Genomic DNA, 22,563 nt, shown 5'->3' on the forward strand with positions numbered 1-22,563 from the left:
TGATTTCTTGTCTAAGGATGTTGCCAATTCAGTAATGCTTGTCCAGGTGTCACAGCACAATTGAATGCCATCTCTTCAATGACATCTTTCCCTAGGCAAAAGTACTTTTTCTATCTTCTGAATTCCCATAACATTTTATATTGTCTGATGACCACTTGTATATTTTCTTTAATGCAGTGTTATTTGTATAGTTGCTTTATATCTCATTCTCCATGGAAATCATTTTTAGAGCTGTTTTATTCTGTGTATCCATCAAGTACCTTACACATTTCAGGCATTCCTGAATGATCTGTTACCTTTTTTTGGTGGATACAAAATTGAGAAACTTCTGTGGGAATAAAGGGTGCCATATACTTTTTAAAGAAACCTTGTAAAAATATTCTTTGGTTGTATCTGATCCTTCCAAGAATCCAGTGAGAGGTATGATCCCTCAGTTTCCAAATGAGGCAACTGAGGCTTAATGGAGTTATAAACCTGAGGGTTTGAGGGAACTAGAATGCTCTTCCATCTGTAATTAATCTCTGTTTTTTCAGACATTAGAATGAGAGAATGGTAGAGCTAGATAAGCCTGTATAAACAGGTAAGGCAGCAGTTTCTGGATGGATCCTCTGGACAAGCTTGTTCTTCACCTGACTTCCTCCTGAGCCTTTACATTTTTATGGTAGGTTTGAGGGGAAGAAAGAAGGGAAGGGAGAAGAACTACACAAAAGAGTTGTGTATAAACTTATTTAATTTTTACACGTAAGACAAAAATCTTATGGTGTAGCAAGTGAAAGGACAACTCTGGGCATAAGCAGAAAAACGTCAGGAAGGGAACATTTATAGGCTCTTATAGTGGGGAAATTAAAAAATAGAAATACTCCCAGACACACCTCGATCCAGGGTTATAAGCAGCATCTCCTGATCTCTTTCTGGCTGGCTGTTGGCTCTTTTGTCTTTGTTGGCTCTGTTTTCAGATAATGTCCCTTTAACTACGATACAGCAGCTGGAAGAGAAAGAGAATGCCCCTTTACTCATAGCTCCAGCGAAAGTTCTAAGACTCACTTTGATTTGGCCATGGCCCCATCCCTCATGACGTCTCTGTGGTCTAAAGAATGCTGTCATTGGCCAGGCCTGGGTCTTGGGACGTGCAGTAGAGTCATCCCACACCACCTAAGTCACACAGACTTTGGGCTCATGAAGTTGTTTCAAAGCCATTTCAGGTGCCCTCACAAGAACAAGGGGGGGATGAGTGTTGGGTGGGCAGAAATAATGGGATGTTTGTAGCCCAAATATGGTTCTAGTGATAGTCAAGTGACCTTGACTTGACCTGTGCTTTTGGGCTTCAGTGGGAAAAACTGATATGGTGGGGGGCAGGGTTACTTTACTTTCAAGGAGGTATGGATTCTCTGAATGTGGACCTTCAATGAAGACTTGATTAAAATGGTTTTTATTTGGCCTAGGGTCCTCTAGAGTGAGATATCTGATGGTCTAGATTTCATTAGAAAGACATGTTAAATTTGTAGGACAGAAAATGTCACTTCATCAGTATAAATTGGAAGTTATGATCCACTCAGAGCAATGCAAGCTATTTTTATCTATAGCCTCGAGAATGGAAACTTGGGTTATTCAGTGGTGGCTATCTCTGATGGTTAATGAGAGAAGGAAAAAAAAGAAACTAGGCCAGGAGTCCACAGTGGAAGTTGTGAATGTATTATCATTGTTGGTGCTCACCTTGAAGGAAAAGAGGATGGAAAAGATCAAATAATTGTGAAACCTCATTAGATACAATGGGTACAGCTTCCTGTGCAACTTGTCTATGCAGTGAGAGATGTCCAGCTGTTCTCAGAACGGGACCTACTTGTTTGTTGCTGGAAAGCTTTTTTCCCCCTGAAGACCGTTATGGAACCTTTTATTAGATCATTTAAATAATCATTTCAGACTATTTGGTGTTTATCGTTCTCTGTCTGACTTACTTCACTTAACATGATGTCCTCCGGGTTCATATCCATGTTATTGCAAATGACAAAATTTCATTCTTTCTTTTAGGTGAATAGTCTTCCATTGTATATGCATATACTACATTTTCTTCATCCACTCATCTGTCGATCAACATTGTTTCCATATCTTGGCTATTGTGAATAGTTCTGGAGTAAACATAGGGGTGCATATGTTTTTTTGAGTTAATGTTTCATTTTCTTTATATAAATACCCAGAAGTGGAATTGCTGGATCACATGGTAGTTCTATTTTAAATATTTTGAGTAAACTCTCTACTGTTTTCCATAGTGGCTGCACCAGTTTACATTCCCACCAACAGTGCACAAAGGTTAATAATGCTGCTGTGAATATTTGTGTATAACTTTTTCATAGACATATGTTTTCATTTACCTTGGATGTACATCTAGGAGTGGAATTGCAGAGTCATATAACTCTTTCTTTAGCTTTTTGAAGAACTGAGAGACTGTGTCTAATGCAGCTGTGTCATTTTACATTTCCACTGGCATTGTTTGAAGGTTCTACATCCCTGTCAACTCTTGTTATTGTCTGTCTTTTTGAGTATAGCCATGGTAGAGGGCATGAAGAGGAATCTCTTTTTAGTTTTGATCTGCATTTCCCTAAAGACTCATGATGTGGAGCATCAGCCTGTATTTTTTAACTGAACATTTTGTGTGTGATACTCAGATCCTGCAACCAGTGCTGGAAATAGAGATATGAACAGGCAGTTACTACCTTCTTGGAGTTTAGAGTTTATGTGGGGTGGTAGAGAGGAACAAAATAATTGAAATTAGAGTTTTAATAAGGTCTTAATATTTAGAGATAAGGACATAATATGGGCAAGACATAGTCCCTTACTAAACTTTTTAGATTTTCCATTTCAGTGATTTAAAAAAAAATTAAAGTGTCATCAATACACAATCTTATATTGGTTTCAAATATACAACACAGTGGTTCAACGGTTACCCATATTATTTAATCCTCACTCCCTCTAGTGCTGCTACTATGTTATCAATTTAGTAAGTTGTTACAGAATCATTATCTGTGTTCTCTTTGCTGTACTGCCGCCCTTGTGACCGACCTGTATTGTGCTTACAAATTATTGTGCCCCTTTATCGCCTTTCCTCTCCCCATGACCGTCCCTAACTCCTCCCCCTTGGTAACTGCTAGTCCCTTCTCAGTGTGAGTCTACTGCTCTTTTTTTCCTTCTTTTTTGCTTTGTTTTTACACTCCACAAATAAGTGGAGTCATTTGGTATTTGTCTTTCTCTGCCTGGCTTATTTCACTGAGCATAATACCATCTAGATCCACATGTTGTTGCAAATGGGAGGATTTCTTATCTTTTTATGGCTGAATAATAATCCATTGTGTATATGTACCACATCTTCTTTATCCATTCATCTATTGTTGGACACTTAGTTTGCTTCCATATCTTGGTTATTGCAAGCAGTGCAGTGATAAACATAGGGGTGCATATGACTTTTAGAATCAGAGACTTTGTTTTCTTTTGATAAGTTCCTAGAAGTGGAATTACTGGGTCATATGGTATTTATATTTTTAGTTTTTGGAGGAACCTCCATACTGATTTCCACAATGGCTGTACCAATTGATGTTCCCACCAACAGTGTAGGAGGGTTTACCTTTCTCCACATCCTTGCCAGCATTTGTTGTTCCTTGTCTTTTGGATGTTGACCATCCTAACTGGTGTGAGGTGGTATCTCATTGTGGTTTTAATTTGCATTTCCTTGATAATTAGTGATGTGGAGCATCTTTTCATATGCTTATTGTCCATCTGCATTTCTTCTTTGGAGAAGTGTCTCTTCAGGTCCTCCCTATATTTTAATCAGGTTTTTTGTTTTTTGGTGTTGGGGTATATGAGTTCTTTTTATATTTTGGATATCATTCCCCCCTTATCAGATGAGTCATTTATGAATATGTTCTTCCATACTGTAGGATGCCTTTTTGTTCTGCTGATGGTGTCCTTTTCTGTACAGAAGTTAGTTTGATGTAGTCCCACTTGTTCATTCTTTTTGTTTGTTTCCCTTGCCCAAGGAGATGTGTCCAGGAAAAAGTTGCTCATGTTTATATTCTAGAGACTTTTTTTTTTTTATTGAAGGGTAGTTGACAACAGTATTACATTACATTAGTTTCAGGTGTACAACGCAGTGATTCAACATTTATATACATGATAATTCTAGGTACCAGCTATCACCATACCAAGTTGTTACAATATTTTGACTATATTCCTTATGCTATACATTACATCCCGGTTACTTATTTATTTTACAATTGGAAGTCTGTTTATATATATATATATATATATATATATATATATATATATATTTTTTTTTTTGACGGCATCTCTCATATTTATTGATCAAATAGTTGTTAACCACAATAAATTTCTGTATAGGAGGGTCAATACTCAATGCACAATCATTAATCCACCCCAAGCCTAATTTTCGTCAGTCTCCAATCTTCTGATGCATAACGAACAAATTCTTACATGGAGTACAAATTCTTACATAGTGAATAAGTTACATGGTGAACAGTGCAAGGGCAGTCATCACAGAAGCTTTCGGTTTTGTTCATGCATTACGAACTATACACAGTCAGTTCAAATATGAATATTCATTTGATTTTTAAACTTGATTTATATGTGGATACCACATTTCTCTATTATTATTATTTTTAATAAAATGCTGAAGTGGTAGGTAGATACGAGATAAAGGTAGAAAACAGAGTTTAGTGTTGTAAGAGAGCAAATGTAGATGATCAGGTGTGTGCCTGTAGACTATGTGTTAATCCGAGCTAGATGAGGGCAATAAACATCCATGTATGCAGAAGATTTCTCTCAGAACGTGAGGGGGGAGGTTCTAAGCCTCACCTCTGCTGCTCCCCATTTTCTCACCAGATGGCCCCCTGCGACTGTGCCTGTCTTAGGTTGTTCCTCCCTTGAGGAATCTTACCCGTAGAGACTTTTGCCTACGTTTTTTTGTAAGAGTTTTATGGTTTCATGGCTTACATTCAGGTTTTGATCCATTTCGAGTTTACTTTTGTCTATGGAATTAGACAATAATCCGGTTTCATTCTCTTACATGTAGCTGTTCCGATTTGCCAACACCAGTTGTTGAAGAGTCTTTTTTCCCATTGTATATGACTCCTTTATCATTTATTAATTGACCATATATGCTTGGATTTATATCTAGGCTCTCTGTCATGTTGCATTGATCTGTGGGTCTGTTCTTGTGCCAGTACCAAATTGTCTTGGTTACTGTGGCTTTGTAGTAGAGCTTGAAGTCAGGGAGCATAATCCCCCCAGCTTTGTTCTTCTTTCTCAGGATTGCTTTGGCTATTTGGGGTCTTTTGTGGTTCCATATGAATTTTAGAAGTATTTGTTCCGGTTCTTTTTGCTAGGGATTGCATTGAATCTGTAGATTGCTTTAGGCAGGATTGCCATTTTGACAGTATTAATTCTTCCTATCCATGATCACAGGTTAGATTTCCATTTATTGGTGTCTTTAATTTCTCTCATGATTGTCTTATAGCTCTCAGTGTAAAGGACTTTCACCTCCTTGGTTAGGTTTATTCCTAGGTATTTTATTCTTTTTGATGCAATTGTAAATGGAGTTGTTTTACTGATTTCTCTTTCTGCTAATTTGTTGTTAGTATATAGGAATGCAACAAATTTCTGTGTATTAATTTTGTGTCCTGCAACTTTGTTGAATTCAGTTATTAATTCTAGTAGTTTTTTGTTGGAGTCTTTTTTTCTCTGTGTAATATCATGTCATCTGCAAATAGTGAGAATTTAACTTCTTCCTTACCAATTTGGATGCCTTTTGTCTCTTTGTTTTGTCTGATTGCCATGGCTAGGACCTCCAGTACTATGTTGAAGAAAAGTGCGGAGAGTCGGCATCCTTGTCTTGTTCCTGATCTTAGCAGAAAAGCTTTCAGCTTTTTTACTGTTAAGTATGATGTTGGCTGTCGATTTATGACCTTTATTATGTTGAGATAAGTACCCTCTACTACACCTATTTTGTTAGAGTTTTTAGCATGAATGCATGTTGAATTTTGGCAGATTTTTTAAAACATCTTTTGAGATGATCATGTGATGTGTGATACTGATAGATATATGAATATTGTACCATCCTTGGATTCCTGGAATCAGTCCACCTTGGTGGATGATCTTTTTGATGTAGTTTTGAATTCAATTTGCTAGTATTTTGTTGAGGATTTTTGCATCTATATTCATCAGGGATATTGGTCTCTAATTTTCTTTTTTTGTGGTGTCTTTGTCTGGTTTTGATGTTAGAGTGATGTTGGCTTCATAGAATGAGTTTGGAAGCCATTTCTTCTTTTTGGAATACTTTAAGAAGAATGAGTATTAGCTCTTTATATGTTAGACAAAATTTAGGTGTGAAGCCATCTGGACCTGGGGTTTTGTTTTAGGTAGTTTTTTGATTTCCAGTTCCATTGCTGGTAATTGGTCTGTTCAGATTCTGTTTCTTCCTGGGTCATTATTGGAAGGTGGTTTTTTTTCTAGAAATATTGCTGTGTACTTTCCTCTTAGAACTGTCTTCATTGCATCCCACAGGTTTGGCCTGTTGAGTTTTAGTGTTCATTTATCTCCATGTATTGCTTGATTTCTGCTTTAATTTGGTCCTCAGTCCACTGATTCTTTAGAAGCATGTTGTTTAGCCTCATGTGTTTATAGGCTTTTTTGCTTTCTTTGCATAATTTATTGCTAGTTTCATACCATTGTGATCTGAGAAGCTGCTTGATCACAATTTCAGTCTTTTTGAGTTTATTAAGGCTCTTTTTGTGGCCTAGTATATGATCTATTCTGTAAAATGTTCCATGTACCCTTGAGAAAAAAGAGTATCCTGGAGTTTTAGTTGGAATGTTCTGTAGATATCTGTTAAGTCCATCTGATCCAATGTATTGTTCAGTGCCTCTGTTTCCTTATTTTCTGTCTGATTGATCTATCAATGTGAGTGGTGTGTTAAAGTCTTCTAAAATGAATGTGTTGCAGTCTGTTTACTTCCTTTAATTCTGTTAATATATTTGTTTTACATATGTAGATGCTCCTGTGTTGGGTGCATAGATATTTATAATGGTTATATTCTTTTGTTGGAATGACCCCTTTATCATTATATAATGTCTTTCTTTGTCTCTTGTTACTTTCTTTGTTTTGAAGTTATTTTGTCTGATACAAGTACTGCAACTCCTGCTTTCTTCTCCCTATTAGTTGTATGATCTATCTTTTTCCATCACTTCACTTTTAGTCTGTGTATGTCTTTGGGTCTGAGATGAGTCTCTTGTAGGCAGCATATAGATGGGTCTTGTTTTTTTTATCCATTCTAATACTCTATCTTTTTTGATTGCTGCATTCAGTCCGTTTACATTTAAGGTGATTATTGATAGATACATACTTACTGCCATTTTATTAATTGTTTAGTGGTTGTTTTTCTATCTCTCTGTTCCCTTTTCCTCTCTTACCCTCTTCTCTGGTTATTTGATGGATTTCTTTAGTGGTATGATTAGGCTTTCTTTTATTTTCTCTCTATCTATCTATTGTAGGCTTTAGTTTACTTTGTAGTTCAAGGATAGCTTCCTTACTATATAAAAGTCTATCTTAAATTTCTGATTACTCTATTTCACACACAATCTACAGGTATTTTTTTTCCTGCTTCCTCATCGTCCACACTTTATGTATTAGGTGTCATGTTTTCTACTTTTTTTTTTTTTGAGAGGGCATCTCTCATACTTACTGATCAAATGGTTGTTACCAACAATAAAATTCTGTATAGGGGACTCAATGCACAATCATTAATCAACCCCAAGCCTAATTCTCAACAGTCTCCAATCTTCTGAAGCATAACGAACAAGTTCTTACATGGTGAACAAATTCTTACATAGTGAATAAGTTCTTACATGGTGAACAGTGCAAGGGCAGTCATCACAGAAACTTTCGGTTTTGATCACACATTATGAACTATAAACAATCAGGTCAAATAGGAATATTCGTTTGATTTTTGTACTTGATTTATATGTGAATCCCACATTTCTCCCTTATTATTATTATTATTATTATTAATATTTTTAATAAAATGCTGAAGTGGTAGGTAGATGCAAGATAAAGGTAGAAAACATAGTTTAGTGCTGTAAGAGGGCAAATGTAGATGATCAGGTGTGTGCCTATAGACTAAGTATTAATCCAAGCTAGACAAGGGCAACAAAACATCCATGGATGCAGAAGATTTCTCTCAAAACGGGGGGTGGTGATGGTGAGGTTCTAAGCCTCACCTCTGTTGATCCCCAATTTCTCACCTGATGACCCCCCTGCGACTGTGCCTGTCTTAGGTTGTTCCTCCCTTGAGGAATCTTACCCGTCTCTGGCTAACCAGTTCTCTTCCGGGGCCATGCAGGGAAATGTAAAGTTGGTAAGTGAGAGAGAAGCAATATTGTTTGAAAAGGTTAGCTTTTTACTTCTTTGCAGATTTATGCCCTGTGGCTTCTATGCCCAGCATTTGTCTTGAGGTATCTTTATCACTTGGAAGAATTATGATACTCGGTAATTTTGATATGAGGCACAAATTCTACTTAAGGGTTGTAATTAGGAAGGAAGAAGAAAAGCTATACAAGTAGCAGACGGAAGAAAACATGGGAAGATTGATTATTTCTTTGACATACCTTCTTGTAGAGTAACATAAGCATGTATAGGTTTTAAACTACTAATTAAATTGCACACACACATTAACATAATAGGAATACAGCTACATAACCAAAGCAGACCTACAATTACCAGCCATATCCAGTGAAACCAAGAAAACCATTTAGGCACCCTAGGCATTTGTGAAAACTGATCAATGATATGATGGATATTGTCTAACTGAATTTGAATAGTTTGAGAAAAATCAGACAAATTAAAACAACACATTCCTTGGAGCTGTTCACATCCCATATGTTCTTTTAACAGTAGATAGTCTATAGTTGCAAGATTTTGGAGCGCTGCAACTTGCACGTCTCCTAATTCTTGGTTGAGTTCCGAGAGTATAGATCCAGTCAAATTTGTTGTTTTACTGTATACACAGGCCAGCTTAGATATGTCCTTCTTCATTCCAATGGCAAGTCCAGGAACCGGTGGGATGAATGCAGCTACAGCTGTAGCAGCGCCAGGATCTTTGTTGAAGTTTTTTGATGATCATCTTCTGGAATGAGTCTTCCAGAGAATGTTGATGTTGGAAGTTCTTCTTCATATCGTATCTTAATTCGTTTTCTGGGTAGCCAAATTAGGCTTTGATCCTCTGTATAAACACAAACAAACCCTTTGCCCACACTTTGGTATGCCCTTTAAGCCATTGTGAGGAACTTATTGGAGATCACCACACAGGAACTGCCTTTTTTTTTTTTTTTAAGAGAAAGGAATATTATCAGAAAAATGTATTCCGATAGCTGATCATCTGACACCCTTTAAATGATCAAAATTAAGGATATTTAAAGCATGCATTAATCGTTGATTTATGCAGATTTTTCAGTTATTTTTATCCTATCAGGGAATAATCCCACTTTTTTTTTCTTTCTTTCTTTTTTTTTTGTTATCATTAATCTACAATTACATGAAGAATATTATGTTTACTAGGCTCTCCCCTATACCAGGTCCCCCCGACAAACCCCTTTACAGTCACTGTCCATCAGCATAGCAAAATGTTGTAGAATCACTACTTGTCTTCTCTGTGTTGTACAGCCCTCCCCTTTCTCCCACCTCCCGCCATTATGCATGCTAATCATAATACCCCTTTCTTCTTCCCCCCCTTATCCCTCCCTACCCACCCATCCTCCCCAGTCCCTTTCCCTTTGGTACCTGTTAGTCCATTCTTGAGTTCTGTGATTCTGCTGCTGTTTTGTTCCTTCAGTTTTTCCTTTGTTCTTATACTCCACAGATAAGTGAAATCATTTGGTATTTGTCTTTCTCCGCTTGGCTTATTTCACTGAGCATAATACCCTCTAGCTCCATCCATGTTGTTGCAAATGGTAGGATTTGTTTTCTTCTTATGGCTGAGTAATATTCCATTGTGTATATGTACCACATCTTCTTTATCCATTCATCCACTGATGGACACTTAGGTTGCTTCCAATTCTTGGCTATTGTAAATAGTGCTGCGATAAACATAGGGGTGCACCTGTCTTTTTCAAACTTGAGTGCTGTGTTCTTAGGGTAAATTCCTAGGAGTGGAATTCCTGGGTCAAATGATAAGTCTATTTTGAGCATTTTGAGGAACCTCCATACTGCTTTCCACAATGGTTGAACTAATTTACATTCCCACCAGCAGTGTAGGAGGGTTCCCCTTTCTCCACAACCTCGCCAACATTTGTTGTTGTTTGTCTTTTGGATGGTAGCCATCCTTACTGGTGTGAGGTGATACCTCATTGTGGTTTTAATTTGCATTTCTCTGATAATTAGCGATGTGGAGCATCTTTTCATGTGTCTGTTGCCCATCTGTATTTCTTTTTTGGAGAACTGTCTGTTCAGTTCCTCTGCCCATTTTTTAATTGGATTATTTGTTTTTTGTTTGTTGAGGTGGGTGAGCTCTTTACATATATTTTGGACGTCAAGCCTTTATCGGATCTGTCATTTACAAATATATTCTCCCATACTGTAGGGTACCTTTTTGTTCTATTGATGGTGTCTTTTGCTGTACAGAAGCTTTTCAGCTTAGTATAGTCCCACTTGTTCATTTTTGCTGTTGTTTTCCTTGCCTGGGGAGGTATGTTCAAGAAGAGGTTACTCATGTTTATGTCTAAGAGGTTTTTGCCTATGTTTTTTTCTAAGAGTTTTATGGTTTCATGACTTATATTCAGGTCTTTGATCCATTTTGAATTTACTTTTGTGTATGGGGTTAGACAATGGTCCAATTTCATTCTCCTACATGTAGCTGTCCAGTTTTGCCAGCACCATCTGTTGAAGAGACTGTCATTTCGCCATTGTATGTCCATGGCTCCTTTATCAAATATTAATTGACCATATATGTTTGGGTTAATGTCTGGAGTCTCTAATCTGTTCCACTGGTCTGTGGCTCTGTTCTTGTGCCAGTACCAAATTGTCTTGATTACTATGGCTTTGTAGTAGAGCTTGAAGTTGGGGAGTGAGATCCCCCCTACTTTATTCTTCTTTCTCAGGATTGCTTTGGCTATTCAGGGTCTTTGGTGTTTACATATGAAGTTTTGAACTATTTGTTCCAGTTCGTTGAAGAATGTTGCTGGTAATCTGATAGGGATTGCATCAAATCTGTATATTGCTTTGGGCAGGATGGCCATTTTGACGATATTAATTCTTCCGAGCCACGAGCATGGGATGAGTTTCCATTTGTTAGTGTCCCCTTTAGTTTCTCTTAAGAGTGACTTGTAGTTTTCAGGGTATAGGTCTTTCACTTCTTTGGTTAGGTTTATTCCTAGGTATTTTATTCTTTTTGATGCAATTGTGAATGGAATTGTTTTCCTGATTTCTCTTTCTATTGGTTCATTGTTAGTATATAGGAAAGCCACAGATTTCTTGTGTTAATTTTGTATCCTGCAACTTTGCTGAATTCTGATATCAGTTCTAGTAGTTTTGGAGTGGAGTCTTTAGGGTTTTTTATGTGCAATATCATGTCATCTGCAAATAGTGACAGTTTAACTTCTTCTTTACCAATCTGGATTCCTTGTATTTCTTTGTTTTGTCTGATTGCCATGGCTAGGACCTCCAGTACTATGTTAAATAACAGTGGGGAGAGTGGGCATCCCTGTCTTGTTCCTGATCTCAGAGGAAAGGCTTTCAGCTTCTTGCTGTTCAGTATGATGTTGGCTGTGGGTTTATCATAGATGGCCTTTATTATGTTGAGGTACTTGCCCTCTATACCCATTTTGCTAGGAGGTTTTCCCATGAATGGATGTTGAATTTTGTCAAATGCTTTTTCAGCATTTATGAAGATGATCATGTGGTTTTTGTCTTTCTTTTTGTTGATGTGGTGCATGATGTTGATGGATTTTTGAATGTTGTACCATCCTTTCATCCCTGGAATGAATCCCACTTGGTCATGGTGTATGATCCTTTTGATATATTTTTGAATTCGGTTTGCTAATATTTTTTTGAGTATTTTTGTATCTACATTCATCAGGGATATTGGTCTGTAATTTTCTTTTTTGGTGGGGTCTTTGCCTGGTTTTGGTATTAGGGTGATGTTGGCTTCATAGAGTGAGTTTGGGAGTATTCTCTCCTCTTCTATGTTTTGGAAAACTTTAAGGAGAATGGGTATTATGTGTTCTCTGTGTGTCTGATAAAATTCCAAGGTAAACCTGTCCCACCCGGGGGTTTTGTTGTTGGGTAGTTTTTTGATTACCGTTTCAATTTCTTTGCTCGTAATTGGTTTGTTTAACTTTTGTGTTTCTTCCTTGGTCAGTCTTGGAAGGTTGTATTTTTCTAGGAAGTTGTCCATTTCTTCTAGGTTTTCCAGCTTGTTGGCATATAGGTTTTCATAGTAGTCTTTAATAATTCTTTGTATTTCTGTGGAGTCCGTCTGATTTTTTCGTTCTCATTTCTGATTCTGTTGATGTGTGTTAACTCTCTTTTTCTCTTAATAAGTTTTTCTAGAGGCTTATCTATTTTGTTTATTTTCTCAAAGAACCAGCTCTTGGTTTCATTGATTTTTGCTATTGTTCTATTCTTCTCAATTTTGTTTATTTCTTCTCTGATCTTTATTATGTCCCTCCTTCTGCTGACTTTAGTCCTCACTTGTTCTTCTTTTTCCAGTTTCGTTAATTGTGATGTTAGACTATTCATTTGGGATTGTTCTTGCTTCTTCAAGTGTGCCTGGATCGCTATATACTTTCCTCTTAAGACTGCTTTCGCTGCATCCCACAGAAGTTGGGGCTTTGTGTTATTGTTGTTATTTTTTTCTATATATTCCTTGATCTCTATTTTAATTTGTTCTTTGATCCATTGATTATTTAGGAGCATGTTGTTAAGCCTCCATGTGTTTGTGAGCCTTTTTGTTTTCTTTGTAGAATTTATTTCTAGTATTATACCTTTGTGGTCTGAAAAGTTGGTTGGTAGAATTTCAATATTTTGGAATTTACTGAGGCTCTTTTTGTGGGCTAGTATGTGGTCTATTCTGGAGAATGTTCCATGTGCACTTGAGAAGAATGTATATCCTGTTGCTCTTGGATGTAGAGTTCTATAGATATCTATTAGGTCCATCTGTTCTACTGTGTTGTTCAGTGCCTCCGTGTCCTTACTTATTTTCTGCCCGGTGGATCTGTCCTTTGGGATGTGTGGCATGTTGAAGTCTCCTAAAATGAATGCATTGCAGTCTATTTCCCCCTTTAGTTCTGTTAGTAGTTGTTTCTCATATGCTGGTGCTCCTGTGTTGGGTGCATATATATTTAGAATGGTTATATCCTCTTGTTGGACTGAGCCCTTTATCATTATGTAGTGTCCTTCTTTATCTCTTACTTTCTGTTTTGAAGTCTATTTTGTCTGATATTAGTACTGCAACCCCTGCTTTCTTCTCTCTGTTGTTTGCCTGAAGTATGTTTTTCCATCCCTTGACTTTTAGTCTGTATATGTCTTTGGGTTTGAGGTGAGTTTCTTGTAAGCAGCATATAGATGGGTCTTGCTTTTTTATCCATTCTATTACTCTGTGTTTGTTGATTGGTGCATTCAGTCCATTTACATTTAGGGGGACTATTGAAAGATATGTACTTATTGCCATTGCAGGCTTTAAATTCGTGGTTACCAAAGGTTCAAGGTTAGCCTCTTTAGTATCTTACTGCCTAACTTAGCTCGCTTATTGAGCTGTTATATACACTGTCTGGAGATTCTTTTCTTCTCTCCCTTCTTATTCCTCCTCCTCCATTCTTCCTATGTTGGGTGTTTTGTTCTGTGCTCTTTCTAGGAGTGCTCCCTTCTGGAGCAGTCCCTGTAAGATGTCCTGTAGAGGTGGTTTGTGGGAAGCAAATTCCCTCAGCTTTTGTTTGTCTGGGAATTGTTTAATCCCTCCATCATATTTACATGATAATCGTGCTGGATACAGTATCCTTGGTTCAAGGCCCTTTTGTTTCATTGCATTAAATATATCATGCCATTCTCTGCTGGCCTTTAAGGTTTCTGTCGAGAAGTCTGATGATAGCCTGATGGGTTTTCCTTTATAGGTGAACTTTTTCTCTCTAGCTGCCTTTAAAACTCTTTCCTTGTCCTTGATCTTTGCCATTTTAATTATCATGTGTCTTGGTGTTGTCCTCCTTGGGTCCTTTCTGTTGGGAGTTCTGTGTATTTCCGTGGTCTGTTCGATTATTTCCTCCCCCAGTTTGGGGAAGTTTTCAGCAATTATTTCTTCAAAGACACTTTCTATCCCTTTTTCTCTCTCTTCTTCTTCTGGTACCCCCATAATATGGATATTGTTCCTTTAGGATTGGTCACACAGTTCTCTTAATATTGTTTCATTCCTGGAGATCCTTTTATCTCTCTCTATGTCAGCTTCTATGCGTTCCTGTTCTCTGGTTTCAATTCCATCCATGGCCTCTTGCATCTTATCCATTTTGCTTATAAATCCTTCCAGAGTTTGTTTCACTTCTTTAATCTCCTTACTGGCATCTGTGATCTCCCTCCGGACTTCATCCCTTAGCTCTTGTATATTTCTCTGCATCTCTGTCAGCATGTTGGTGATTTTTATTTTGAATTCTTTTTCAGGGAGACTGGTTAGGTCTGTCTCCTTCTCTGGTGTTGTCTCTGTGCTCTTGGTTTGCCTGTAATTTTGCCTTTTCATGGTGATAGAAATAGTTTGCAGAGCTTGGACGAGTGACTGGCTGGAAGAACTTCCCTTCTTGTTGGTTTGTGGCCCTCTTCTCCTGGGAGAACAGTGACCTCTAGTGGCTTGTGCTGGGCAGCTGCGTGCAGACAGGGCTTCTGCTTCCTGCCTGGCTGCTATGGAGTTTGTCTCCGCTGTTGCTGTGGGCGTGGCCTGCCTGGGGCTGCCACTCGAAAATGGTGGAGTCGCGTTGGAGAGGGACTGGCTGGGAGGCTGCTTATCTCCGTGATGGGCCTCCATACTCCCTGCTGCCCAGGGCATTAGAGTTCCCAGAGATCCCCAGCTTCCCTGCCTCTGGACTAAGTGTCCCGGGACGCTTCTGTCCGGTTTTGGGGTCTCTGTCCCTTTAAGACTTCCAAAAAGCACTCGCCAAAAAAAAAAACGCCATTGGCTTTTCTTTGTTCTCGGGCGCCAGCCTCCGGTACCCGCTTACCATTCTTGCTGCCCTGTTTCCCTAGTATCCAGGACCCCACACATGCACTGTGTCTGAGCTCTGGTCCGGATGGCTGGGGCTGGGTGTTCGGCAGTCCTGGGCTCCGTCTCCCTCCCGCTCTGCCTATTCTTCTCCCGCCTGGAGCTGGGGGGAGGGGCGCTCGGGTCCCGCCGGGCCGGTGCTTGTATCTTACCGCCTTCGGGAGGCACTGGTTTCTCGCAGGTGTGGATTTGGTCTGGATGTTGTCCTGTGTCCTCTGGTCTCTATTCTAGGAAGAGTTGTCTTTGTTATATTTTCATAGATATATGTGGTTTTGGGAGGAGATTGCTGCTGCTCTTCACATGCCGCCATCTTGGCTCCACCCGTCATGTTTTGTACTTTTTGTGTATCCCTTGACTGATTTTGTGAATAGTTGATTTAATTTTATATTTGCTTCGCAATTAATTGGTCTGCTATGTTTACTCTGGGTTTATTTTCACTGGTGAAAGCTATTTAGGCTTATGTATATTTCCATATACAGCAGTTCTTCAATATATCCTGTTGGTCTGTTTTAGTGGTGGTGAATTCCTTCAACTTTTGTTTATCTGAAAATTGTTTAATCCCGGCCTCAAAATTATATGATAATTTTGCTAGTTAGAGTATTCTTGGTTGGAGGTCCTTCTGTTTCATTACATTAAATATATCATGCCACTCCCTTCTGGCCTGTGAAGTGTCTGCTGAGAATCAGCTGATAGCCTGATGGGGTTTCCTTTATAATTAATCTTTTTTCTCTCTCTGGTTGCTTTCTTTGCCATTTAATTATTATATTTCTTGGTGTCTTGTTAGGGCTTGCTTTTGTTAGGAGGTCTCTGTACTTCATGACATGAGTGTCTGTTTCCTTCACCAGATTGGGGAAGTTTTCAACAATTATTTCCTCAAAGAGATCTTCTATCCCTTTGTCTCCCTCTTCTCCTTCTGGTTTCACTATTATGCGAATATTGTTCCATTTGGATTAGTCACATAGTTCTCTTATTATTCTTTCATTCCTAGAGATCCTTTTTTCTCTGTTTTTCATCTTCATTGTTTTCTTGTTCCCTAATTTCCATATCATTTACAACTTCTTCAACCTGTGAAAGTCTGCTATTAAATTCCTTCATTATATGTTTCATATCAGATACTGTATCCTTCAGCTCTGACTCTTGTGGGTTTTTGTATCTCTTTTTTGAAGTCCTCCCTGATATCCTGAGGGTTTTTCTGTAGATCCGTGAATATGTTTATGACTTTTACTTTGAAGTCTTTATCAAGAAGATTGGTGATTTCAGTTTCACTCAGCCCTCTTCCTTTGTCTTGTAGTTTTGTTTGGAACATTTTCCTCTGCCTCCTCATTTCATCAGTGTTTCTTCCCTTTTCTGTGAGGTCTTCTCCTCTTCCCCAGATGTAGGTAGTCAGTTCTGTAGTCTTGAGGTCATTTTCAGGTTTGGTTGTATTTGCTGTATTTTTGAGTTTTATGTATTTTTGGGAGGAAGCTTCCACCTTCCCTTCCTGTTCTGCCATCTTTTTCCCCATGAGTCCTCGCATTTCAGTGATTTAAGTCTTATATTAACAGAGACTCAAATTCATTCAGTAGGTTTTAAGAATATCAGACATCTCATTTTTACATACACTTAAAAATAACTCAAAAGAAATGAGCATATTATGGGAGAAAAATACTCTAATGTATAAAGAAGTGGATTATTTTTCCTGCCTCTATATTCTAGCCATTAGAAGCTTGGTAATTGTTGATCCAGACCTGTTTCCTTGGCATGCACTAATGTGTATTATGTAGAGTTTTGACTAAAGAAACTACTTTCCTAAGGCATTTTCAGTTCTTTTTGTGACTAGTCATTTACATTCATGGAAGTGCAGAGTGATTTTACTAATTTTACATGACTTCTGTGGTGGGGGTTTAATAACTTGGGTGTTTACTGTGTGTAGGCACTCCGCACTTCACGCAGACTCACTTTGACTGCAGTGGCATGACTTCCCTTTCCCTGCAGATGGTGCCCATCCCTGCTGGTGTGTTTACAATGGGCACAGATGACCCTCAGATAAAGCAGGATGGCGAAGCCCCTGCGAGGAGAGTAGCTGTTGATGCCTTTTACATGGATGCCTATGAAGTCAGTAATGCTGAATTTGAGAAGTTTGTGAACTCAACTGGCTATTTGACAGAGGTAATGGGCTTGGAATGGGGAGGGAAAACTTCTTCTTTGCTCATGTCTATTAACTACTTTTTACTATGTGCCCAGTGCTGTGCTAAGCCCTTTATAGTTATTTCATGTAATCTCATTTTTTAGCAACCCCCTGAGACTGATTATTTTTCAGGTAGCAGACCGAGGGTTGGAAAAGTGATTTGCCCTGAGTTGCACAGCTAGTTGGTCAAATGGAACTGGAATTCAAACCTGGCCAGTGTGACCTTGGGGTCTGTTTTCTCAACCATTATGGTATATTGTGTCCATGCTTTAATAGGCCACTGTCCATTCAGGCTTTTTGATAACAGATACCATGCAAAGTAAGGCCACTTTTCCCTCAAAAAATTGCAACTTGGTTGTTCCAGAAGCATTATGTGTGTCATAACTTATAGTTGAAGAAGGAAAGCCTTCATCTTTGTGGTTTTATTCCAATGCCTGATGACTCAAAAGATCTTCTGTGGCAGATCCCGGTCTTCTCCTGTGGCCACTAAACCCCAAAGCAAGGTTCCCAAAGTGGATGTTTGTTCTAAATGGGAATAAGAGGGAGGCTTTCTAGTTTAAGAAGGTCTCTGAAGTTGCCAGAATGTACTTGTTTTGGGGGCTTCCCATTTTCTTTCACCAAAGGACTTTTCCTTTCAGTTTGTGAAGCTTTTATTTTTGGGTTTCTGTTTTCTTTTGTTTTTTTGGGCCTAAACACTTTTTTCTTTTTAATTAAAATGATAATTTGAGAGTAAATGCTGAAAATGAACAACATTCAAATTTGGTTTTGTATAGTCACATTTCTTTGGAATGGCCCACCGTGTACAAAGTGGCTGTCTCCTCTGTACCCATTTGTAGTAAGCAGACGCTCATTCTTTCATAAGGATACTCTCAGCTGGACTTCCTCTGTGGTTCACTGAAATTAGACAATAAACTTCTCGGGGCAGAAGCTTCCTTTAGACGGAAGTTCTCCATGAATATTAGGTAGAACAAGCAGAGCAGGGCATCCAGGAGCATGGATGGGAAAAATGACATCTGGAGTTTTTACCACCCTCTAAATGAAATTTAGCATTTCCTTCAGTTATGAGTCAGAGAACAAAGCATAGTAATAGTAGTAGCACCTATGAATTGGTCACAAAAATCACAGATTTTTTGGCCACATTATTGTTGTTGCAGATTATCTTGAAATATTGTTAGCATTCATCTCTGTTTTAGAAATGATGGTAATTATGAGATCTGTGAAGAGATCTTATTTAATATAGTAGTAAAGAGCAATGTTTACTTATTACTATAGCACAAGTTTGTTTTATTAATATTTTGATACAACTATTTTTCTTTATAATTGTACTGACTTATGCATGTAAATATTGTGGTTTTTTAAGAGAAGGCAGTTCTTTAAGCTTCATGATATTGCAAGAGGGATCCAGGGTACAAAAAGGGTTAAGATCCCCTGCTTGGATAATTGTTTCATATTTTTTTAGTGCTTTACAGTTTTTTTCTCTCCCTCTGACTTTATTTTATATCACACTCTTTGCTTACCATCTAGCCTGGCTGGTCTTGTTTCTACTCCTAGAAAACTTGACATTCTTTTCCATCCTGGGGGCTTGGCCCACATCTCACCCCTGCTTTAGAATTTCCTACCTCCCCTTGCCTACTCCCCTTTTTGTATGGCTGGCTTCTTGTCATTTTTGAGTCATTTCAGCTTAAATGTCTCCTTTTCAAGAAGGCTTCCTCCACTCATTCTGTTAAAAGAAGAGTTTTCTTGATACTTTTTATAAGGGCAAGTTGAGATGAAATTATTTTCCTTTCTTTCTTTCTTTGACTCAGTTTTTGTCTGTGCCCCCACATGTAAGGCTGTTAGGACAGGGAGCATGGCTGTCTAATACTGACCTTGTGTTTCTGTCATTTAGCCCAAAGCCAGGCACACGGTAGGTGTTTCCTACATATTTGTTGAATGAAGGAATGGTTTAGGTACTTAGGCAGTTCCCCACGAGGAGATGCAGGAAGAAGAGCAGGGGTGAAGAAAAGATGATGGGCTACATTCAGGACAAGGAGTTTGAGATATTTTTAGGCCTGAAATAAGTGGGCAGTTACTACCATCCAGTGAGGGCAGGACCGGCGTGGAGGTAGAGATGTTGTTTGCAATGTGGCAGTCGTTCAAAGTGATGAGATGGAAGGAGGCTATCCAGCAGTAGGTCAGCGCATCTCAGAGTGCGATCTCTGGGACCACCGCACGTGCGGGTTCGTGGCCTCACCTCAGACCTCCAGAATCAACGTCTCTGGGCTTGGGGAGTGGTAGTTCGGAGTTTTGACAAGCTGGCCTGGTGATCTCCACTGCACAAAGCCCAGGAGCCACCGGTGCAGAGTAAAAAGAGCAGAGAGCCAAGGCAGAGCACTGGGAGCAGCAGTGTTTTTGGGACCAGGAGGTGAGGAAGAAGAGTCAGAAATGGAGGAGGAAAACTAGGAGAGTGGAATCAGGGAGACCCAGGGACCAGGGTGAGGATTTGTGGGGCAGGGGTCCCATGAAAAAAAGAAAACCAGGTAGATGAGGTTTTGAGACAGTAATGTTGAATACAAATAATTCAAGTACAGATTTCTGTCTGATGCTTGAACTGGCCACTTGAGATTTATTAGCACAATGGACATCCTAGTGACCCTAGAATGTGTCAGAATATCAGCAGACAATGCCATTTAATTTGTTTAGCCAGTTCCAGGAGCAGAACAAGAGTATGAAGGTTGATTATGTAATCTGACATGTGAAGAATAGTATTTTCCTAAGTCATGTGTAATGGGGAGATGTGCTTCCATCAGCAGGAACAATCACATTCTCAAAAGCTAATCTCTTCCTGTCTTCATTCTTACCAGCTAAATGAGTCTTAAATGACAGTGGTCTCTGTAAGTGACATAAACTATTGTAACAGGAAGCCAGATGTTTTCAGTCATTTCTGGATCCTTTGGGAAGTCATAAGAAAAACTTGAGTTCATTTGGACAAGAAGAATCACTTTACATGTAGAAGGAAAATGGCACATGTGAAACACGTTACTACAAGCTTTTCTGGTTGTTTTTTCCTTGTTTCCTTATAGGCCGAGAAGTTTGGTGACTCCTTTGTCTTTGAAGGCATGTTGAGTGAGCAGGTGAAGTCTGATATCCAACAGGCAGTAAGTAATGTTTAAATAGGCTCTCATATTTCTCCACTGCTCATTGGAAAGGGTTTGGGTGAAAGATCCAAACTGTAAGTGCCACCCTCCACTCCCCCCAACACCTAATCCTTCTGCTGTAGATGTGTCCATAATACCAGTTCCCGGGACAGGGCACCTTATCTTGGAGAAAACGGCACATGCCCAGGGTGGTGTCTGAAGTGTTGGTTCGACTTGAGCTTCTGTCTCGTGCACCTGAGTGACACATTATGTTGCTAAGTAGAGCTCAGCTAGCCCTAGACATTTCCAGATTTATTTTACTTATAATCATTTCAAGAATGGAGGGTTAAATGTGAACATTTTCAAACTTCTGTTCTTGAAGACTTGATCTCATCAGGTGCTGATGTGGAGAGAGAGCTTCCTATTTAAACATTCATGAATTCATCTGATTAGATTAGTTTTCAATCATGAAAAGGGGCCCTTTGCTCTGGAATTCACAGGAAATTGAGCCAGGGAATTGGTCCTTACCTCCCAGGGGTTTGCCTGCTTTCATAGAGAGGATGTGGCAAACGGGAGTTTATTTCAGGAATCATGAAAATGGAGCTGAGCCTCCGTAAGGGACTTGGGATTTCTGTTCCAGACATTTAGCCGGTCTGTGTATGTTTGAGTATTTATTTACATACATGTCTCTTGAGGCAGAAAATAAAAGAAAAGGGAAAGGAGTTAAGTTAGGAAGCTGAGGGTACAAAACAGAGGACAGAGAATGCAGGTGAGGCAGGAGGTGGTGAAAAAGAAAAGGAAACAGGTCAGCCGACTTGGGGGAGACTGATTAATATACAGACATTGTGGACATGAAGGGTGAGGGGGATAAAAGGGCACAAAAATTCTCAATCATAATGTAAGTTGGTCACAGGGATGGTAGTACAGCATGGAGAAAGTGGTCGGTGATTCTGTAACATCTTCCTCTGTTGACAGATAGTAGCTGCAGCAATGGGGGTGAGGATTTAATAATATGGGTAACTGTTGAACCACTGTGTTGTATACTTGAAACCAATATCAGATTGTTTTTCAGCGATATGTCAGTTAATAAAAGAAGATACACACATTGAAGTCAGGAATTCAACCCTAATCTTCCTTTGTTTTACAAGTTCCCTGTTGACTCCTACCTTAAGTTGGTCTTCATGTGTTGGAGTCACTGTTTTCTCTCGTGAGCAGGAGTGCCAGAAAAATCAGACTGTCTGGCTGGCGTTTTCTGTTTCTTCAAACGAACGTAGCAAAACTGGGGGTGGGAGGGGGGAAAGATGATGCAAAACCAGACTCGATCTCAGTCATTTATAGGACAATCAGGCCATTTTAAAAATATTAAGGTATTATTGATATACACTCTTATGAAGGTTTCACATGGAAAAACAATGTGGTTACTACATTCACCCATATTATTGTGTCCCCCCCATGCCCCATTGCAGTCACTGCCCATCAGTCACTATTTCAGGCCATTTTTACTGTGTGTGTTTAAGATACATGTTTTAAAAACATGACAGAGCACCACTTGAATTTCAGTTTTCTTTGCTCATTGCAAGTTTATATTACAAGTGTAATATGTGATCTTTTATAAAAAGGCTTTGAGGTCTCACTGGCGTAGTGTTGATAAGCTAGCAACTCAGGATGTGGTACCTTGTTTTAAGATGTGGAGTTCAGACGAGGAGGGCCTTTATACTTACTTTTATAATTTGTGCTTTCGGATACAGAGCCTCTTGTCACTTGAGAAACTCCAAACACATGATGCATAAAGGCAAAGGCAGATTATTGCTAGGCTCCGAGGGTGCCCTATTAAGTATCCAGTGAAGTGTGTGTGCTGGTAACCAGGACAAGAACAAGCAGCTCTCACCAGATCGTGGTGTTGGTCACTTGCTGAAATGCTCATAATGGAAAAGCAAACCTTTTAAGCATATTTAGAGAGGGTTGAAACAAATAAAATGTATCTG

At 38.9% G+C, this 22,563-nt stretch overlaps 1 protein-coding gene across 3 annotated transcripts in view; it reads left to right on the top strand.

Moving 5' to 3' along the window:
* SUMF1 (sulfatase modifying factor 1) overlaps positions 1-22,563 on the top strand; it is a 92,472-nt gene that overhangs the window by 4,420 nt on the left and 65,489 nt on the right. For all 3 annotated transcript variants that reach the window (XM_036878373.2, XM_036878374.2, XM_036878372.2), the window contains exons 2-3: positions 17,270-17,443; positions 20,525-20,599. In XM_036878373.2, coding sequence (XP_036734268.2) covers positions 17,270-17,443; positions 20,525-20,599 — 249 coding nt within the window. The remainder of the gene's footprint in view (positions 1-17,269; positions 17,444-20,524; positions 20,600-22,563) is intronic.

Source organism: Manis pentadactyla, chromosome 1 (genome assembly GCF_030020395.1).
Source record: "Manis pentadactyla isolate mManPen7 chromosome 1, mManPen7.hap1, whole genome shotgun sequence".
NCBI classification, from domain to species: Eukaryota; Metazoa; Chordata; class Mammalia; order Pholidota; family Manidae; genus Manis; species Manis pentadactyla.